The sequence below is a fragment of the Chrysochloris asiatica genome, unplaced genomic scaffold (assembly GCF_000296735.1).
Source record: "Chrysochloris asiatica unplaced genomic scaffold, ChrAsi1.0 scaffold00281, whole genome shotgun sequence".
Classification (NCBI taxonomy): domain Eukaryota; kingdom Metazoa; phylum Chordata; class Mammalia; order Afrosoricida; family Chrysochloridae; genus Chrysochloris; species Chrysochloris asiatica.
The window spans coordinates 243,144-263,454 of NW_006408799.1; the positions used below are offsets into that span (position 1 = coordinate 243,144).

At 43.9% G+C, this 20,311-nt stretch overlaps 1 protein-coding gene across 1 annotated transcript in view; it reads left to right on the forward strand.

Moving 5' to 3' along the window:
* Nucleotides 1-10,299, forward strand: part of BRI3BP (BRI3 binding protein) — a 31,028-nt gene extending 20,729 nt beyond the window's left edge. Inside the window, exons 2-3 of the mRNA XM_006874521.1 lie at nt 1,473-1,575; nt 9,878-10,299. Of these exons, the coding sequence (XP_006874583.1) occupies nt 1,473-1,575; nt 9,878-10,299 (525 nt within the window). The remainder of the gene's footprint in view (nt 1-1,472; nt 1,576-9,877) is intronic.
* Nucleotides 10,300-20,311: the final 10,012 nt, after the last annotated feature.

Sequence of the window (20,311 nt, forward strand, 5' to 3'; positions counted from 1 at the left end):
AAATTTATAGAGCAAGTTGATTTTCCATTAAAAAATTCATGCAGATTTTGATAAGAACCTGACTTATGCAGTCGGTGGGGGCGGAGACTTCCATTTTTTCAAAATGGAAGCAAGATGGAAGCGAGCCGACCACTCCCACAGCAGAAGGACTGCTTGGCAGGGAACCCCCATCGCCCGCAGAAGAGAAGATTTTACCAGAGTTCTCTCTGTTCTCAGCCCACCATCCGTTATGCTGAGTAGCTTCCTGTCTTTCTGTCCCCACCTTGCCTCTTTTCTTTTTAAGAGCAGTTTTAGGTAGACAGAATAATGACATGGAAATTACAGCATTCTCATATACTCCTTGGCCCCAGGCACGCTGTTTTCCCTGTCATTACCTGATGCTGTCAAGTTGATGTTAACTCAAGATGTCTCCATCTGTGTGTGTCAAAGTACAACAGTTCTCCGTGGCATTTTCAAGGGCTGATGGTCTTTGGAAGTAGAGTATCGGGTCTTCTACCGTGTCTCTGGGTGGACTCTAATGTCCTGTCTTTCATTTAGCGGCAGAGTTCAGTGCATTAACTGTTTACGTCACTGGGTCATTAATAGCCTACTTTCTCCTAGCACCTTTTTTTTTTTTACATGCACCAATCTTTATTTTATTTTATTGTTTTATTGTGAATTATGTGATAGTTACATGGGAGAACATTAGTTTTACATTCATCCTATCGTACATCATTTCATTGTCATGGTTACAGTCTCCTCCATGAATCATCAACCAACCAAAGAGTATACACTACAAGCCCCTCTCCCTCTCTGTGTCTAAAGTCCCCAGCCACTCCGTCTCCCCACGTCATCGTCTCTGGTGTCACTGCTTCTCTGGGTAGGCTCCCACTCTCTGCTCTCCGCTCTTCTCCCTTGATGGTCCCAGGGACCTCCACTCCTAGACTAAAAAATTAATCACTCCCCTCCTTGCTACAAAACGTCTACCTTTACATTTCCAACGCTCACAATCAGTCCTGATAAGTTATTCACTATTGTATCACAGGAGACCTATCCACATCTACTTTCATCAGCCCCACCCAGACAGATGGGATACTACTCAGTGGAGATCGATGCACCAATCTTGATACATTCTTTTTATTCTTATTGAAGGAGCTCTGGTGGCTCAGTGGGTTAAATGTTAGGCTGCTAACTCCAAGGTCGGTGGTTCAAACCCACCAGGTGCTCCTATAAAAATGTATACTCTTGGGAGATATAAGGAGCATCTCTGCTGTACAATTGCTATGAGTTGGAATCAACTGGATGCCCATGGCTTTCATTATTAATTAAATAAGGTCCGTAAGTTTCTCTGCCCTAAATAAACACTGTGTTCCACCAGCTTGGCTGTTAATTTTTCCCTGTTGAAATGTAAATGAATGAGCCCATCTCCTTGCTTGCCTATTCTGGGAGGACTGTGGACATTGTCTGATAGTAACCATTTCTTGTCTGTGCAGTTCCTGACCAGGTTGACCGAGAGGTTCGTCTTGGGTGTGGACATGCTCATGGAAGTGCTGTGGAAAATATGGACAGAGGTTTTGGATGTGCTTGGACTTGACGGTAAGTGTGTGGGGCATTTGTTGAAGACACTGGTTCTACATTGGCCAGCACGCTTAGTGCGGGGTGCCTCAAGAGATTCAGTGGGATGGTGAGTATCCAAGTGAGCATTTTTTTGTCATTTTGCATATGTAAATGGTATATGAAAGCTGAGATTACTCAGAATAAATAGAGCCATGGTGACACCGTGGTTAAATACGTGGAGGTTAGCAACATGTATGAAGTATTGCTACCAGGGAGGCCCATGGGCAAGACTCGGCAGTCAGGATTTCATTGGGGCTGGTCAGGTAGGCCCCCTGTGCCTGGCATGTAACAAAATTCCAGACTCCCAAAATGAGAGCAGGTGTCCAGCATCAACCACGCTGTTTGCATAAACGATCTAGACACAGGGAGCCACTCTTCTCTGAAACCCACATTTCCAGCTCCCAACCCAGGGCCCTGCCTTACAAGCAGACCTTTGTCAGAATGGACGTTTCTTACATGCTATGCTTTTTCCTGCAGAGCCACTGAGTGGGTTCCCGCTCTTGCTTTCAATGATCCCTTCTCAGCACAGCAGCAGGAGTGATTTCTTAAAAGCCTTACAGGTCATGTGATTCTCCTGCTTGAGTGATTTCTTGTTGTCCTGGGAATAAACTCAGGGTTCACACTGTTGACCACAAAGGTCTAAAGATCTTTCCCCAGCATCTTTCCTCAATTAGGCCCCCCACTCTATCTACCCCACCTCTCGCCAGTACCCCGGGCTCCCTTCTGTTCCTGTTCGTTCAAGGCACCTTGGTGGCACAGTGGCTAAAGCGCTGAGCTGCTAACTAAAACATCAGTGGTTCGAAACCACCAGCCAGCCGTTCCATAAATTATAGCTTTGGAACTCTACAGAACGGTTCTGCTCTGCTTGGATCACTGTGGGTTTAAATGGATCAATGATAGTTGGTTTAAAATTTTTTTTTTTTTAAACTTCATGCCAGGGTAGCCCTGTTTGCCCACTCATTAATTGCTTGGCTGCATATTGAAGGGTTGGAGATATGACCCTACTTTCTCGGGACTTGTGTGTGGCATTCGGCTTCCATAGAGATTCCAGCATGGGAAAACCCCATGATGCACTTCTGGTCTGTCTTACGGGTCATTCCAAGTCCTGTATCTGTGCCTGTGTCCACGTGTCCTTCTTGTAAGGACACTAGACATTGGTTGAAGGCCCATTCGACTGCAACATGACCTTGTCTTGACTGGATGACATCTTCAGAGATCCTCTTTCTGAATGAGGCCACTTTCACAGGTGCCAGGACTTTGAACTTCACCATGTATCTCTGGGACCCACAGCAATGACTGAGCTTCTCCTGATGTCTCTCTGTAAAGGGACCTTGCTGTTCACCCTCGCCACCCCCTTGTTCTTTCCATTTGTGCTACTTATCCTTAGCTGTGACATTCTGTTTGTGTCCTTTGCCTGTTCATTGCCTGCTGCCCCTCTGGCCAATCTGCTCCACTCCTGTCTTCTCCAGGCTGCGTCCAGACCCAGTACCAGAGGCCCTGTGCAAATAGGAAGGACAACTGCACTTACCTGTGTTGGGGATTAAAACTGTGCTTAACCAGATACGTTCAAGTGCTGATTGTGTGGAGGTGGGGCCTTCTCAGGTATGATCCAGTCAAGACACAATCACGTTGGGGCCCAGGCAGATCTCGGTGCTCAACTACCACAGGCATGCAAATACCTCCGTAAAGCGACTCAGACGAGTTTTATTGACATCATACTGTAGTCTATAAAGTGTGTATGAGGAAAATGAAATGTTATCAGGATGGCCAAAATGGAACACAGAGTCACAAAGCCAGCACACGCTGTTGGAAAAACGTCGACACCACACACCTTCACATTGTTTTAAAAAAATGCGCAGTATCTGGGAAGAGCATTCCAGTGGCCTGGGGTAAAACAAGGTGTGCCTGTCATTGTGGGCAAGTTGGCACCATCTTGGTGACGCTGTAGGACAGAATTGAATGGCCCCTGGGGCTCCCGAGTCTCTCATCGTTATAGGAGCAGACTGCCAGAGCTTCACTCCACAGACAGGCTGGGTGGGATCAAACCACAAAGCTTTTAGCTAGCAGCTGAGCGCTTAATCATTCGTTGCACCCGGATTAGCATGGACCCTAAATCCAATGACTGGTGGAAAGTTGGATATAGACACGAAGGGACACCGAGGACCAGGCCATGTGACGACGGAGGCAGAGCAGACTGGTGTGACCACAAGTCAGGGGGACCTGGAGCCACCTGACGCTGGGAGTGGCAGGAAGAGATTCCCCCAGAGCCTTCCGACACCTGGATCTTGGGCTCTGGCGTCTGGAACTGGGCGAGGATCATTTCTGTGGTTTGAAGCTAACTATTAGAGGGGATTTGCCCTGAGATGTGCCCAGTGTCACTTGCTGGCAATCCTTCTGTCAGTCCCGTGACCCCACTTCACGAACTCACCAATCTGTAAAGGATTAGTCGCTTGCCTCACACCACACGGGCAGGGTGAGCACAGATGGAGGCCCTCTGTCTGCCAGTTTGTCGCTTGTAACCTGTTTCCCGCCTGGCATGCAAGTTCAGCCTTGGAGAGACTGTAGACCGCCTCTCGGGGTGACTTGCTGTGCAGCCTGTTGTCTCCGAGGGCCCCAAAAGCCCCCTGGGGCTGGCTGAGTCAATGCAGAGCCCAAACACAGCAACGCCATGCAATCCACTCAGAATCTTTATCGCCTCCTGCTGGCATGGCAGTCCTGGTGTTTCCATTCCCGTCCTACAAGCTTCAAGGAATCACAATTGGTGGCAAGAAACTGCCCGCAGCTGGAGTGAAATGCCGCCATGTGGATCATCTAGACAAGATTGAGGACAGAGCTGTGGCTCAGCTCACCTTGACCATAGGAACAGCTGGCCTCTCTGGAGGTAGAAAGAACTCACATCTGGGCTGTGGTATTTCCCGTTACACTAGATGCCACGTGCCTCAACGTTAACTGATGGTCTTTGACATTTGCTTCTTGAGCTTTGAAGTTTGGGGGTGCAAAATACTTTCCAGGAAACTGTATGCCAAAGTCAGATACTCTGTGAGCATGAAACTCAAATTTCCGTCTTTGGAACTTTTCAGGGGGTTGGTTACAGTGGAGCCTTCTCTGCCCAGTACAGTCCAATAATGCAAGTCACATAGGGAATTGAAAACTTTCTGAGTATTCATCTGTCAGCGTTGGACTGTGGTGGCTTGTGTGTCACTGGGATGCTGGAAGGGATGACACAGGCATTTCAACTCCCAACAGGGTCACTCATGGTGGACTGTTTCATTGGAGTTTCCAGGCTAACACAGACTGGAGAGAAAAACTTGGCAAGCCACATTTCCAAAACTTGCTGGCGGAAACATTATGGATCATAACAGAATGCTGTCTGACTCGCTTGTTCTGGACATGCCGTCGAGAGGGATTCCATTCCTGGGGGAGGACACAGTGTTTGAAGTAGGGACATGTTAGTGGACATGCTCCAACCTCCTGGAGACTCTGAGGCTGACACAGGACAGGCAGTGTTCTCTCTCTCTCTCTCTAGTGGGCATATCAAACAACAAAAGTAAAATACAATAAGTCAAATGAATTTTGATAAGGTATTTGAATGAGCCCAATATATTACTCAAGGAGCTCTGGTAGCGCAGTGGTTACGAGTTGGGCCACTAACCTCAAGGGCGGCAGTTTGAAATTACCAGCTGTTCGCACAAGAAAGATGAGGCTTTCTGCTCCCATAAAGATTTACAGCCTCGGAAACCCTGTGCAGATTCATTGTGAGTTAGAACTGACTCCACCGATACTTAACAACAACAATTTATTACTCAAAATATTGTTATCATGTAATCTATATAAAATCTTATTCACATGATACCTTAACCTGTTTTGCTGCTAAATTGTTAAAATCCAGTTTTATGGATTGAACTGCGTCTCAAAAAATAAGTGTCGTAAATGCTAACTTCTTGTGTTGTGGCATGGTGGTGGGTTAATGCACTGGACTGCACGGTCGGTTGATCCGCAGGATTGACTTGAACTGCAAGGTCGGTGATTCAAGCTCATAGGTCGCTCCTTGGAAACCCTATAAAGGAAACTGACTCGATGGAACCTAACAGCAAAGTTTGTGGTTACATACATGTTCATTTGGCTGTGGATCCTCTTTGTTCTGTTGATGAGCCAGGATTCTTGAGGGGTGTTTTTTGACTCTCTGGAAAATGTAAAGAGCAACTTCTGGTGTAGCACTATAGGTTAAGCACTGGACTGTGAATCACAAGGTCAGCAGTTCAAACCCACCAGCTGCTCCTCTGGAACCCTATACAGCATCCCTATGAGTCAGAACCGACTGGATGGCACTTAACAACAACAACAAAATCTAAACCGCAGAGTAGGACACAGAAGCAAGCAGAGATAGAGGAAGAGAGATACCAAGCCACTTGGAGATTGCCAAGGAAGCGTCAGAGTCAAGCACCTCCCCCCAGAGTTAGCACCCTGAATTCAGACTTCTAGTCCCCAAAAACAGGAGTTCTGGTGTGGCATTGTAGGATAAGCACCGGACCACAAGGTCATGTTGAATCAAAACGTCAGTGGTTCAAATTCACCAGCCACTCCTCAGAAACCCTACGCAGGGTCCATGTGAGTTAGAACCAACTCAATGGTACTTGACAACAACTGCCCCATAAACTGGGAAAAAAGAAATTTCTGTTTGTCACAGCACTGGAGAACTAAGGCACCTTCTGTGTCGCATATGGACTGTTGATTCGAAAACCAATTTGCTCTGTAAACTTTCACCCAAATCAAAATAAATAGTTTAAGAAGATGAAAACCCCGTGTGTTGTTTATGCCTGCAGCATATCTCCCCCTGTGTCAGGTGCTCAGTAGGCACAGGTGGTACGTGACTGCTGTACTCGGCAGCATGCACCCTACTCGAGAGCTAATCAGTCTGAAACACTGTTCTAGACCAGAGTACTTCAGGGTCAGAAGGACCGAGTTGTCTCTGAGTGTGGTCAAGGTTGTGGACAGTGCGTGGGGATTGCCCAATAACACCTGAAAAGTGCTTAGAACAGTGGCTGGTCCACAGTCCATAATACACTCTCAATGGGAGATAAAATTGTAATTGTGATTCTGGAGTCTGTCTGATCTTGATTATCTCCCCTGAGGACCATGTTCGGCCAACTGGGTCCAGAGCCAGCTTCGCCTACTCCACCTGGGAGGATTTTTACAGGACTTGCAATGCCCTAAACATCCCACACGCAGAAACAAGCCGGCCAGTAATACACCGCCTCTGTTTGCTTGCTTCCCCCCCCCCATCCCTATTTGAATGAGGTGACATTCAGATAGCAGAAATGTAAACATTTTCAGGTATATGATTTAGTGGTATTAGAGCACTGACAATGTTGTGTAAATAAATAGCACTTCCCGTCCTAGAACATTCTCGTCATTCCAGCTCGGTGTCTCCCAGCTTTCCCTTGTGTCCAGCCCCTGACTTTCTGCCTCCGTAGATTGCCCTGTTTTGGATGTGACTTCTATGTGGTATAACATTCTGGGGGTCCATCCATGTTATAACATATGTCAGTATTTCATACCTGTTTTCTTTTTTATTGCTGGTGTAACATAACACAATTTGCCATCTTCAACATTTTTTATTTTTAAGTATGCAATTCTGTAACATTAATTATATTCACCGCTGTCTACGAGGGGGGAGGGGGGTCTTCAAAAATTTGTGGAAAATGTTATGGAAAGATAATGGGATTTTCCATGAACTTTTTAAAGCCCCTTCTTATTTCCAGCATTGCTTTTTAAAAATCACTCCATAGAATCTCAGTACACCTATACCTGAATGTCTTAGAAGCTCCTCATTCCGTCCTCCCCGAAGCCTTTGATAACTATGAATAAACTTTGCATTTGTGTATTATAGTGATTTCACATAAGTGGATTCATACAGTGTTTGTCCTTTTGTGCCTGGTGTATTTCACTCCTCACTGTTTTTCAAGTTCGTTCATGCTGTAACATGTGTCAGGAGCTCATTTCTGCTTATGGCTGAGTCGTGTGCCCATTCCCTCATATATGTACACGTGGATCGTTGCTATCTTTTGTCTTTTGTAAATGGTACACAGTGAACATTGATGTGCAACTTCATTCCTTTTTGTGGAATTTTATTTGGCCATAGAAAGGAATATCGTACCGACAGCCCTGAGACCAGAAGAGCTAGATGGTGCCCAGCTACCACTGCGGACCTTTCTGAAAGGGATCACAACAGGAGGGTCTCGATAGATTGGGAGAAAAATGTGGGAAAAAACTCAAAATCCTAAAGACCAGGCTTACTGGTTAGATGGAGATGTGGTGTGGCTCTGTAGGATGAGCTCTGGACCGGTAACCACAAGGCGCATGATTCACACACACCAGCTGCTCCTCGGAAACTCTGTACAGGGTCACTATGAGTCAGAACCGTCTCGACAGCACTTAACAATAACTGGTCAGATGGAGACTAGTAGAACTCCCAAGGCAAAGGTCAAGGTCCTTAGTCACCCTTCAGGCCTGGCACCAAACTCACTTCTGTGGCTCCACTTTCACTGAAACAATTTTTCACTGCCCTGGAGTCAGTTCTGACTCATAATGACACATCGGATAGGGTTTCCGAGACTGTAAACCTTGACAAGGGCAGAAAGCCTCATCTTTCTCCCATGGAGCAGCTGGCGGGTTTGGACTGCCAACTCTGAGGTTTAGCAGTCCATCGCTTACTCTATAGCACCACACCGGGACTCTGTCAAAGAGTCGGCAGTTTTATAACATTGAATATTAACACTGGGGAGGTTTGCACTCCTTAAAATAACCAACTGTTTGAGATCAGAAGGGCAGCATTTGTTTAGGGATAAATCACAGAGGCAGGCAAGGTTAGAAAAGGAGGATGAATGGAAACAGGTAACGTTGGAAGTAGGAAGATTGGTATTACATTGTGGGTATTGCAATCCATGTCACAAAACAAAATGTTGTGTCTGCACTGTTGAATTGAAAACCAATTTACTCTGTAGAAGTTCACCCACATCGCAATGAAAAGTTAAAAAGAAAAGGAAGGAAGTAGTAACACATTTTTTTTTTTCTCTTTCATTTTTTATTGCCCATCTCCTCCAACTAGAATGTAAACTCCATGGGGACATTGACATTTTTTTGCTCATTACTCAATCTTCAATACAGAGAACAATGCTGGCATCTGATTGGTGCTCAGTAACTATTCATTGAATGATCGAATGAAAGGATGAATGGAGTGTTACTTACTGTTCTTCTCGCTCTTCCATAAACTTAGGATAATGTTCATTTCATGGAATCTTTACAAAAATTAAATGCAACACTTGTACATAACACAGAGTAGTAAATATTAAGTGCTAGATGCTACAAAACAATGTTGATTTCAGGTAATTCTCTCAGATGCTCTGATTTGTATTAGAAAAGGCAAAGCATATACTGCTTGAGTAGAAAAGAAATAGCTCAAGACTCCTCACTAGAAAATATACCTGTAGTATTTCTAGAGAACTACAATTTAGCATGAAGAGATCATATGGGGGTATGGGGGTTTTGTTCAAAAAGTTCATGAAAGATGAAATTAAAAGAATGGCATTTTAAATAAAATGACATATTGCATTAAGCATATCTGTTGTACAAGACTTCTCTAAAGATACCTGTTTGAGGATGAAGGTGCACCTCACACAAGCCATGATATTTTCAGTTGCTTCATATGCATGTGAATGTTGGACAGTGAATAAAGAAGACCCTAGAAAAATTGGAAAAAAAGAATGGCATTTTCCCATGAACTTGTTGAAGCCCCCTCATATATACCATACCATGGTAAGATCGGTGCAGGCTGTCTTCCTTCACTTTCCCTTGATCTTCAGAGTGACACTCTGGGACTTTCCTTACGACGCTATAATCGAGCTTACAACACCTTTCACAAAGTACCTAACACAATCTGTGTGATGTAATGTTTTAAACATTGGGCTTTACTGGTTATTATACCAGACTCATTGTCGATAAAGCCACATCCTCACTCTGGGGAAAAAGCAAAGTTAAAGCCTACGTGTCTCTAGGCAGTGTATCTTTATCTCCTATCCATTTCCCTATAATTAATTATGTTTTTATGAAAGTCTTCTCAATACTGAATAAGTTTTGTCCAGATACTTTTCTAGAAACTGACTACAGGTGACATACATTTTAATGTAACGGAAGCTTCAGACAGGCCAGTCTTTCCCGCAGGGAGTGAACAAATCAGACCCCCACCCCGAGTAACCCACCCATTTCTCTTTCCCACCTGCAGTTTCGAACCTGTCACAATACTTCAGCCCAGCCTCTGTGGCCAACAGCCCTGCCCGTGCCATCCTGCTGGTCGGCGTCATCCTCCTGACCTACTGGTTCCTGTCCCTGACCCTGAGCGTTACCTTCCACGTCCTACACATGGTGTTCGGCCGCTTCATCTGGGTCGTGCGGGTGGTCCTCTTCTCCATGTCGTGCGTGTATGTCCTCCACAAGTACGAGGGCCAGCCTGAGAACGCGGTGCTGCCGCTGTGCTTCGTGGTGGCTGTGTACTTCATGACTGGACCCATGGGCTCTTACTGGTATAGCAGCCCCGGCGGCCCAACCGTGGAGGAGAAGCTGGATCATCTGGAAAACCAGATCAGGGTACTCAATGTTCAGCTCAGCAGGGTGCTGGATAACCTCGACCGTTCCAGTGACAAATGACGGTTCCCCGGCGGCCCACCAGGCCCCCCGTCACCAGCGTGCACGCTCGGAAAAAGACCAAGAAGAAAGAAAGGGAGAAGGGACCCCAAACAATCTCAATAAACATGAACGAGCAAGAAAGTGGGCACTTGGTGAATTTGTTCCTGCCCATGTATCCACTCCTGGGATGAGTCCCACGAGACGTTCATGGACCCTCCCAGGTCAAACTGTGTGCCGAGTGTCATTTACTGGGGAAGATATTTTTTAAGCAGAGGATATAAATAATATTATATTATTTATACATGTTATATTATGTATAAATAATGTAATACCTATATTAGTACATATTAGCTGTACAGTAAGAAGTGTATCTGTGCATAGCATATAAAGTTAGTTTTTTCAAGCATTTAAATACATCTTTTGTAAGGTTTTTTAATAAAGGCAGATGGAGTCATGTTTATTAAAACTTTAAATCAAGGGCAAAGATTTGTGGACAGGACGTTTTGGGGAGAGTATAAACCCCAGCATTTGTGTTTTTTCACAGCTGAGGAATGACTGGGTGAAATCGGTGTGTGCTCTTTTTTGTTTTGCAGAATTCTAAGCTGGATTTAGTTTCATTTGGGTTTGTGCTGATTTACTACTAAATAGATGTAGTCGCTCCTAATTGCAGGTCGTCAAACCCCAGGTTGAAATGAAACTTTGAAGCAATAGCTTCATCAGAGTTATAATTCCAAGTGAAGATACTCTGTATAGAAAATCTGAGTTCACCCTGTACCTCTAGTGGACTGTACGGAGACATGGTGGTGCTGTGGGTTAAGCACTGGACTGCTAACCAAAAGGTCGGCAGTTCAAACCCACCAGGCCACCCCATGGGAGAAAGACGAGGTTGTCTGCTCCTGTAAAGATTTACAGTCTTGCAAACTCTGTGTAGTGTCTCTATGAGTCAGAATGGACTCCACGGCAGTGGATTTTGGTAACCTCAACGCTTTGTAACAGGAAAATGCCCTGGCACAGAAATGTCTTGAGATTTATGACAAGATCCCCCTACGCTCTCTCAAGAATTGATTTGATTTTCCTAGTCACTAATTGAGTCAGCTAAGCCTAGAAGCACTAGACTGCTAACAGCAAGGTCGGCGGTTCAAAACCACCACCTGCTTCTCGAAAACTCTATACGAGGTCACTGTGAGTCAAAACCAATTCCACGGCACTTCACAACAACAACAGCCAATGTGGGGAAAAAAAACCCATCCGGAGTTTTTGTTTATTTCTTACTTATTCCAGTTTGACTTAACTCAGGATCCGAAGGAAAATAACCTGGGGCAGCTAAGCACAGCACAGTGTGGGTCTTTTATTGCTTATAAGGCACACTTAGGAACAAGAAGAACTAAACAAGCCCTCCAAAACATCTGCACTTTGTTTTCTGTTGCCCCTGACATTTTTTACAAAAGGTGCTTTTGGTCTGAAGCCTGCTGCGTCTTCCTGGCAGGTGAATGGACTCTGGTCCCTGCCAGGCGGGCAGCTGTGGGGTGTCCAGGGTGACAGCAGTCTCTCTCTGGTCCTTTTATGTTTACCTGGAGTCCCCTTGTGGAGCCCCTGCTCATGTGTTTGCAGAGACCGCTTTCAGGTTCTGTAGAACCAGGACCTTCTGGTCCAAGTGCTGCTTTGGAGAAAGTTTGATGTCTACCATGGAAACTTCTCTTTCCTTCAGGTACACAAAATGTGATCCAAACTCTTCTTCATTTTGGCTCCCTTCTGGAAACACTTAATGTGTTTGCTCACGCAAATCTTTATCTGTGGGCATTTGGAACACGTGGTGTCTAGATGGGAACCGGTCCAAGCTTGCCATTTAGTTGCTTAGAGAGTCACCCTACTTCAGTACTTGGCATAAATAATATAGTGTTGGGTGGGGAGTAGTCATCGTTGCTCCCCCTTTTTAAATTAAAAAAAAAGAATTTTTTTTGTTTTTTTTTTTTGCCCTCTTTGTTTCACATCATATTTAAAGCAGAACCAGTTGCTGTAGAGTTTTTTCTGACTCCAGGTGACATTGTGGGTGTCAGAGTAGAATGGTGCTCCCTGAGGGTTTCCTGTGGCCTTTTTTTGGGGGGGTGTAATTTGCCAGGCCTTTCTTCAGCATGCCTCTGGGCAGACTTTCCGGTGTGCTGAGAACATTTACCATGTGCATCACCCAGGGACAGCGTACTATGTGGATAGGTGCCATCAAGTTGATTCTAACTGATGACTAACCTGTGCCACAGAGTAGAATGGCCCCATGGGGTTTTCTGACCATCATCTTGACGGGACCAGACTGCTTAGGTCAGCTGTAGGGAGAGTGGTATTCTCTGCACACAGCCACTGGGTCCAGTTTCTCCTCCCCCACCTGTTTATATTATGTCTTAAACTGTCACTGGACTAGGTCTAATCCGCACTGAATTCCTCCTCCCAGTCCCAAACACGATACCCACAGGGCCCTGAGTAACACTGAGAACTACACGGGAAGTCATTTAATGTCCAGTGAATCTGGGGGAAGCCCGTGCAGCTAAGTGCTGATGCACAGGGAAACCAAATCCGCAAGCACCTGCTAGATTTTTCTGTCGGGCATATGCCTTGTGTTCCAGATTACATAAGTGCCGGTGCCAAGACCAATTCTGTAGTCTGAGGCATTCCAATACAAAGATGTGTTAATTTTTCATGAACAAATGTTCAGTTCAGTGGCAGTATCCCATCAGGAGAGACGATGATTTGAAACTTCTGATAGAAATCCAACCTACGAGATCTGAGAGCTTTGTTTTTAATACATACACCTGACTTTTGTTTTGAGCTATTCTTGACACCAAATAGTTGGTTTTGTTGTGTTTTCCCTTCTATATTCCAATGGCAATTTGTAAAATTTTGAATTTTCCTTTTCCTCTTTTTTTCTCTTTTATACATGGAAAACTTGTGTTTTTGTATTGTATCACACACCTTGGAGAGAAATCTCTTATAGCTTCAGGACTGGAGAATAGATAAAAGGGGACTTTAGAAAGTTCATGGAAGAAAATGACATTGAAAGATAACGGAACTTTTCCACGAATGTTTTGAAGCCCCCTTATACTAGTGGACAGTTTGTTAAACTGTAAAGTAAAAACATGGTGAGAACTATTGTAGGTCTATAAAATGTCAGCCTAACATCAATCAGTGTTAACTTCCGAACGAATGTTCTCTCTACAAAGAATGCATAAGAATCATTTAGGAGAAGGACCAGCTGCTTATAGGCGGCTGAGTTTATGTAGCTGTTTCAAGTTTGATGCTTGGTTTTCTTCCTTGACCATGCTAGCAAAGTGGCCACACATTTCCTTGAAGCACAAACCTTTCTTAAAATAGCTTCACAATGCACATCAGCATGAACTGCCTTCTGGGTTGGTTTTTTGCCCTTCTGCATTCCATTCCCACACTGCTAAACAGCCTCTTGACAGACAATTGAATGGCACCTGCTTTACAGGTTGACACCTCATCTTTTCTCTCAGGAGAGTTTTGAATTGGCTGGCTGAACTAAATAAAATCCAGCTCTCACTGTGCAAGCCAGTTGCCACTGAGTTGACTTTGACTCATTGGCCGTTCCGCTTGCTGGGGGCACTTCAGAAAGTTCATAAGGAAATTTCGTTTGAACTTTTTGAGGCCCCCTTGAGTGTGTTGGTTGAACTGTGCTCCATAAGTTTGACCTTTCAGAAACAGGCCGCCAGGCCTCTCTTCTGAGGCACATCTGATTGGATTTGAACCATCAACCTTTCAGTTAGTAGCTGAGTGCTTAGTTGTTGTGCTGCCTGGGGACTAAACTTTCTTCATCTAGTTAGTGTAAAAGGAATTCCTGGGGTTCCCACGGTGTCAACCTCCCCAACTCGGTATACTTAAAAAAAAAAAAAAAAAATCACCATTCTGCAAAGTTGCTCTGTGTAGCCACTTTGAGTAGCTGGACTTTTGCTCTTCACTTGTGAATAATAGAATTGTATCTTTCTCTGCAAGATGTAGTGCTGTACTCCTAAATTAGTGCTGGCCAACCGTCGGTACAATGCATTGTATCTGGTATAAACCAGCTTTATTCAGCATATTGAATTCTGTGTTTCGTTCTTCAATGATTCCAGTACTAGTTTTCACTTTGTGATGGCATTAAAAACTAAGTAAATAAGACTGAGTCGCATTTGTACCGTCTACTGGAAACTTGTGGCAGCTAATATCATTATTGACTTTACGTACATTCAAATGTCTTCTTGCAGCCCTACAGGTTTGTACTGTTGCGTCAATATCCGCACGTCTGTTAAATGTCTGAGTACCGTGTCATTAAACTGAGTCTTTGTGTTGGCAATTACAGCACCCTTAAAATCCAGCAAAGCAATGATTTCCTCCCTAACTGGAAATTTGTGTTAGTTAGTTATGGTACCCGTTTCCACTATATTTGTGATTCCATTCGTACTTGGTGTATCTGGTGATCAACTGTATATACCATTTAAATTGATACTTAATGCAAATCAACTTGATTTGAATATGCTGTTGGATGTGTGTGTGTGTGTGCGTACCTAAAATTTATAAGCTTTGGGAAAGTGATTCTACAATACCATGTAATAGACACATGTATGTATAAGCCATCTCTTTTATTGGCAGAGCGGTAATAGACACTCCTTTTATTTTTTAAATCAATGGCTTTGATGTTATCTAGAGAGATTTGTAGACTGATTTCAGAGCAGAATTAAAGTATTGTGAAAATTAAAGCTTAATAAATGTTTTTTGTAATTTTGTTGTATGGCTTTCCTAAATACACATTTCATCACTTCTGGCCAACTCACTGAGGAGCTTTCCCAATTTTGATGTGCAATAGGGATTCTACCCACCAATCTGGGAATTCATGAGATGAACTGCAGGTAGGCTGGGCCAGATGAAAAACAGTCCACTGGGTTAAATTTGAATTTCATTTTTTAAATGGAAGTATGTCCTGTGCAAAATCTGGGACATAAGTTGTTCGGGGCTGCTGAGTTTGTTCCGACTCATACAGACCCTGAACACAACAGAACAAAACACTGCCCCGTCCTGCACCATCCTCACGATCACTGTGAGTTTGACTCCATTGTTGAAGCCACTGTGTCCGTCCATCTCATTGAGGTTCTGCCTCTGTTTTTCTCTGACCCTCCATTTTACCAAGCGTGATGTCCTCCAGAGACTGATCCAAAGTACATGAGGCGAAGACTCCCCATCCTCGCTCTAAGGAACATTCTGGCTGTACTTCTTCCAAAACTGGCAGTGCATCGTATATTCAGTATTCCTCAAAAATATCAGTTCTTCAGTCTTATTCACTGTCCAGCTTTCACATGTATATGAGGCGGCTGAAAACACCATGACTTGGGATCAGGTACACCATAGTTCTCAGAGTGATATCTTTGCTTTTGAACACTTAAGAGGTCTTCTGCAGCAGATTTCCCCAATTTGATACATCATCTGATTTTTTGACTGCTGTTTTCATGAATGTTGACCGTGGATCCAAGTAAAGTGAAACCCTTGACAACTTCAATCTTTTCTCCATTTATCATTGTTGTTGTTAAGTGCCTTCAAGTCAGTTCTGACTCAGCAACCCTGTATAGGGTTCATAAAGTGCGGCTGGTGAATTTATCATGATGTTGGATAAATCCTCCAGTTGTGAGAATTTCTGTTTTCTTTACAATGAGGTGTAATCCATACTGAAGGTTTTAGTCTTTGATCTTCATCAGTAAATATTTTAAATCCTCTTCACTTCCAGCAAGCAAGGTTGTATCATCTGTATATTGCCGTTTGATGAATCTTCATGTAGCCAGCCAGATTCTCGGATTATTTGCCCAGAATACACACTGAACAACTATGGTGAAAGGATGCATTCCCGGCACACATCTTTCCTGATTTGAAACCACACATCATCCCGTGTTCTGTTTGAACGACTGACTGACTGATTTGTATACAGATTCAATAGGAGCACAATGACATCTTCTGCATTTCCCAAAATCAGGTTTTTACCAGGCATCCTGTGTTTATATTTTTCAATTTGGCAGCTCTAGCAGGAACCAATGCTTCCTTGGGTACTGAAAATGTTTTGTTTGTTGTTTTAGCCAACATGCAAGGATAAAGGCATGTCATGTGAGTACTGTCAAGTTAAACAGCCAATACCCACGGGAATCTTCTGAGTGTATGACATGACAAGGTAGTTCTCACCTGGATCCGTAATGGAATAACTGGAGGTAATCATCACGTATTTGGTGGAAGCCTGGGAGAGTGGGCAGCAGGGTGGGGACACTGGCAGCAGTCAGCTCAAGGTGAGTACGTAGAAAACACAATCCATTGGAGCCTGTTGATTACAGATGGCTAACCGTTTTGCAAGGTAGGTTGGAACTACACGGTTGGCAGTTCAAGTTCACCAGCCACTCCTTGGGAACCCTATACAGGGTCGCTGAGTGGTAAGTGACTCGACGGCACTTAACAACAACTACCATTTTGCAGGAGCAACCAGACCCTAGTAAAGCACAGCACGATTGGTACAGTGTACAGTAATTGTGGTTAAGTGTTGTCAAGTCAGTTACAATTCAGCGACCCCCTTTAGGGTTTCCAAGGAGCGGCTGGTAAATTTGAACCACCAACTGCATTTCAAACCGACCTTGCAGTTCAGTGCATTACCCCCCAGCACCTCACAGGTGCAGTAGAGAATCAGTAAAAAGGAAGATCCTCAACAAAATGGATTCACACAGTAGCTGCTACAGCAGGGTCCAATGTAACGCTCAGGATAGTGAGGCTGACGCAGAGCTGGGCAGTGTTAGCTGCTACAGCAGGGTCCAATGTAACACTCAGGATAGTGAGGCTGACGCAGAGCTGGGCCGTGTTACATTCTGTTGCACATGGGGTCGCTACAAGTTGGGATCTCACAACTACAGCAGGCTCGGAAGGAAGGAGGCCAAAGATTGTGGGCTGTTCATGAAAAGGTTGACGGTTTGAACCCAGCTACTTAATCTTAGGAAGAAAGACCTTGCAATCTACTTCTGTAAAGATTAGATAGAGTTGAGGGGATCCTCTGGGGGCAGTTCTATTCTGTCACATGGGGTCACTGTGAATCGGAATGGACACGATGGCACCCAACGAGGACAGGGTCGGGAGGAGGATAAGAACAGGTCATGGGGATAAAGAGGACTGCTAAAGAAAGTAGTTGTGGTCATGCTGGGTCCTGGCAGACTGTGGGCGAGCAGCCCAGCCCTCTGCAGGTGACCGCAGGCAAGGCGGCAAGAGAGCAACAACATGCTGCCACCGAGCTGTGGTTTTTGCCTCACCAGCTTTCTCAGCCCCTCTGCCAAAACAGGCTCTGGCCTCAGCCACCATCGCTGCTGCCCACGTGTGGTTACTTAATCCTCAGGGGGACTTGCCGCAATACCCGGGCTTCTTTGCACCTACTTCCAGTCAAGACTTATGATACTGTTTTTCTTTCTTTCTTCACTTTATGTAGAATAGGATCCAAAACACTGCCCTATAGGAGGGGTCAGCAAACGATAGCCAGTTGCCTTTTTTTTTATTGTTTTATTGTGAATTGAGTGAAGGTTTACAGAGCAGATCATCAGTTTTACATTTTAAAAAAGCATATATTTTGCCTTATTACAATGGTTGTAATCCCCTCCATGTACCAACAGTTAATAGTATTTACCTCTATTCATTTTAACTATTACATTCTTCCTTCCTCTGTCTCCCGCTAACTTTATCTTTCTTCTGCTGACCTCCCTCTTGTTGTATATTGCCTGCCCTGACACCATATTAACATGTGTGTACTCTATTGTTATTAAGTACTTGTCAGTTCCCACTCACAAGACCCTGTATAGAGTTTCCAAGGAGCAGCTGGTGAGTTTCAACTGCTGACCTTGTGGTTCAAACCAAACTTGCAGTCCAGCGCTTATCCTACAGCGCCACACCAGGACTCCGCCTACCCTGTAGCCCATGAATAATTATCTCTACCTCCCCTCTTCCCATAACTAGTATACATTTCTTTTATCAAGAAAACCTTTTCTTAACTTTTTACAACATTGATCAAATACAATATATGTCCTTTTGTGATAGTCACAGTTTCACTCAGCATAACATTCTCCAGATTCGCTCATGTTGTGAGGTGTTTGGGACATTCATTCTTCACTGTTGTGTAGTATTCCACTGTGTGTATGTACCAAAGTTTGTTTGACCTTTCTTCCATGGATAGACATTTCGACTGCCTCCTTCAATACAAAAGGATCCTGTTTTTGCCTCCATTCTGCTCTCTGTCTCTTGACTGGTGCATTTAATGCATTTACATTCAGTGTCATTACTGATAGGTATTAACTGACCGTTGTCATTTTGCTGTGTGCTTTTCTGGGGTGCTGTTTGTTTCTTTGTTCCCCATCATTTTCTGCACTGAGTTCATTTTATTTGTGTATTTTCATTTCTGTTGTGTTAATGTTTACTAAATCTTGAAATTTTCCTCTTTTTAAAATTCCGACATGCGAGTGTAGTAATTGTTTTTGAGGTTACCTTGTAATTTATTAAATTTTTTCCTGTTTAAAACAGCCTGCTTTATTTTGAAATCTACTTGACTTCTTCGACATTGGTAGGTCTGTATCTACACTCATTTTACTTTGTAGTTGACTTCATTATACGTTGATATCTCTGGTTCCCTATTTTCGGTCTTGTGGAGTCCTGGTGTGGCGTTGTGGGTTAATGCGCTGGACTGCAAAGTCAGTTTGAACTGTGACCTATATACAGGGTCACTATGGGTCAGAACCAACTCTAAGGCACTTAATAACAACAAGGTTTGTTTTACTCTGAATACTTGTGTATCGGGATTGAGTTCAGGGCAGTGTTGTGTGTGATAATCTTAGGTTATTGTCTGCTGTTGTAGGTTCTCAGTCCAAAGAACACCCTTTAGCAGTTTTTATAAATTTGGTTTGGTCATAATAAATTCCTTTAATTTCTATTTATCAGGAAACAGCTTGATTTCACCACCATAGTTGGGAGACAGCTTTTCTGGGTACGTGATTCTTGGTTGACATTTTTTTTCCCCTCAGAGTTTTGTAGATGTCATCCCATTGTCTTCTTACCTGCATGGTTTCCACAGAGAAATCAAAGCTTAATATTATTGGTTCTCCTTTGAAGTAACTTTTTGTTTTTCCCAAGTTGCTCTTAGGATTCCTGCCTTGTCTTTGGTGTTGGAAAGTTTGATTATGATAAGTCTTTCTTTGGGGATCTATCCTATATGGGGTTCATCCAGCTTCTTGTATGCTCATCTTCTCATCTTTTATGGTATCAGGAAAGTTTTCTTCCAACAACTCTTCATCGATTTTCTCGTCTTGTTCTGAAATAACAATTACCTGGAAGTTGTTCCTCTTCATGGTGTTCCACATGACTTAGGATTTCTTCAGATTTTTTCTCATTGTTGTTCTAGTATACTAGTAGTGAGAGATTTATCTTCAAGCTCACTAATTCAGGCTTCCATTACTTTGCATCTAGTCCTTCATCCTCTCAATGTATCGTGCATTTCTGAAATCTGGATCTCTAATTGCAGGTTTTGTAATGTTTCAAAATTTGCATTTATTTTGTCTGTTTGTTCTTGTAGTGTTGTCCTGAATTCTTCTAAAGGTTTTTCAGCATTCTCCTTTTTTTTTCAGTTGTTTACATTACCTTTTCTTCCTCAGAAACGTTTTCTGACTCTCCATCTTGGAGTCCTTCTCTGGCGCTGTGGGTTAATGTGTCAGACTGCACAGCCGTTTGAACTGCAAGGTTGGCGGTTCAAGCTCACCAGCTGCTTCTCAGAAACCCTATACAGGGTCAGTATGGGTCGGAACTGACTTAATGACGCGTCACAACAACAATCTTGATCATTTGAGTCATTCTATCATGTCTTCAAGGAGCTGTGGTAGCATAGTGGTTACGAATTAGGCTGTGAACCTCAAGGTCACAATTGTTGCCACGCTTGAGTCCATCGATGTTGCCACTTGGCCAATCCATCTCGTTGGGGGTCTTCCTCTTTTTCTCCGAA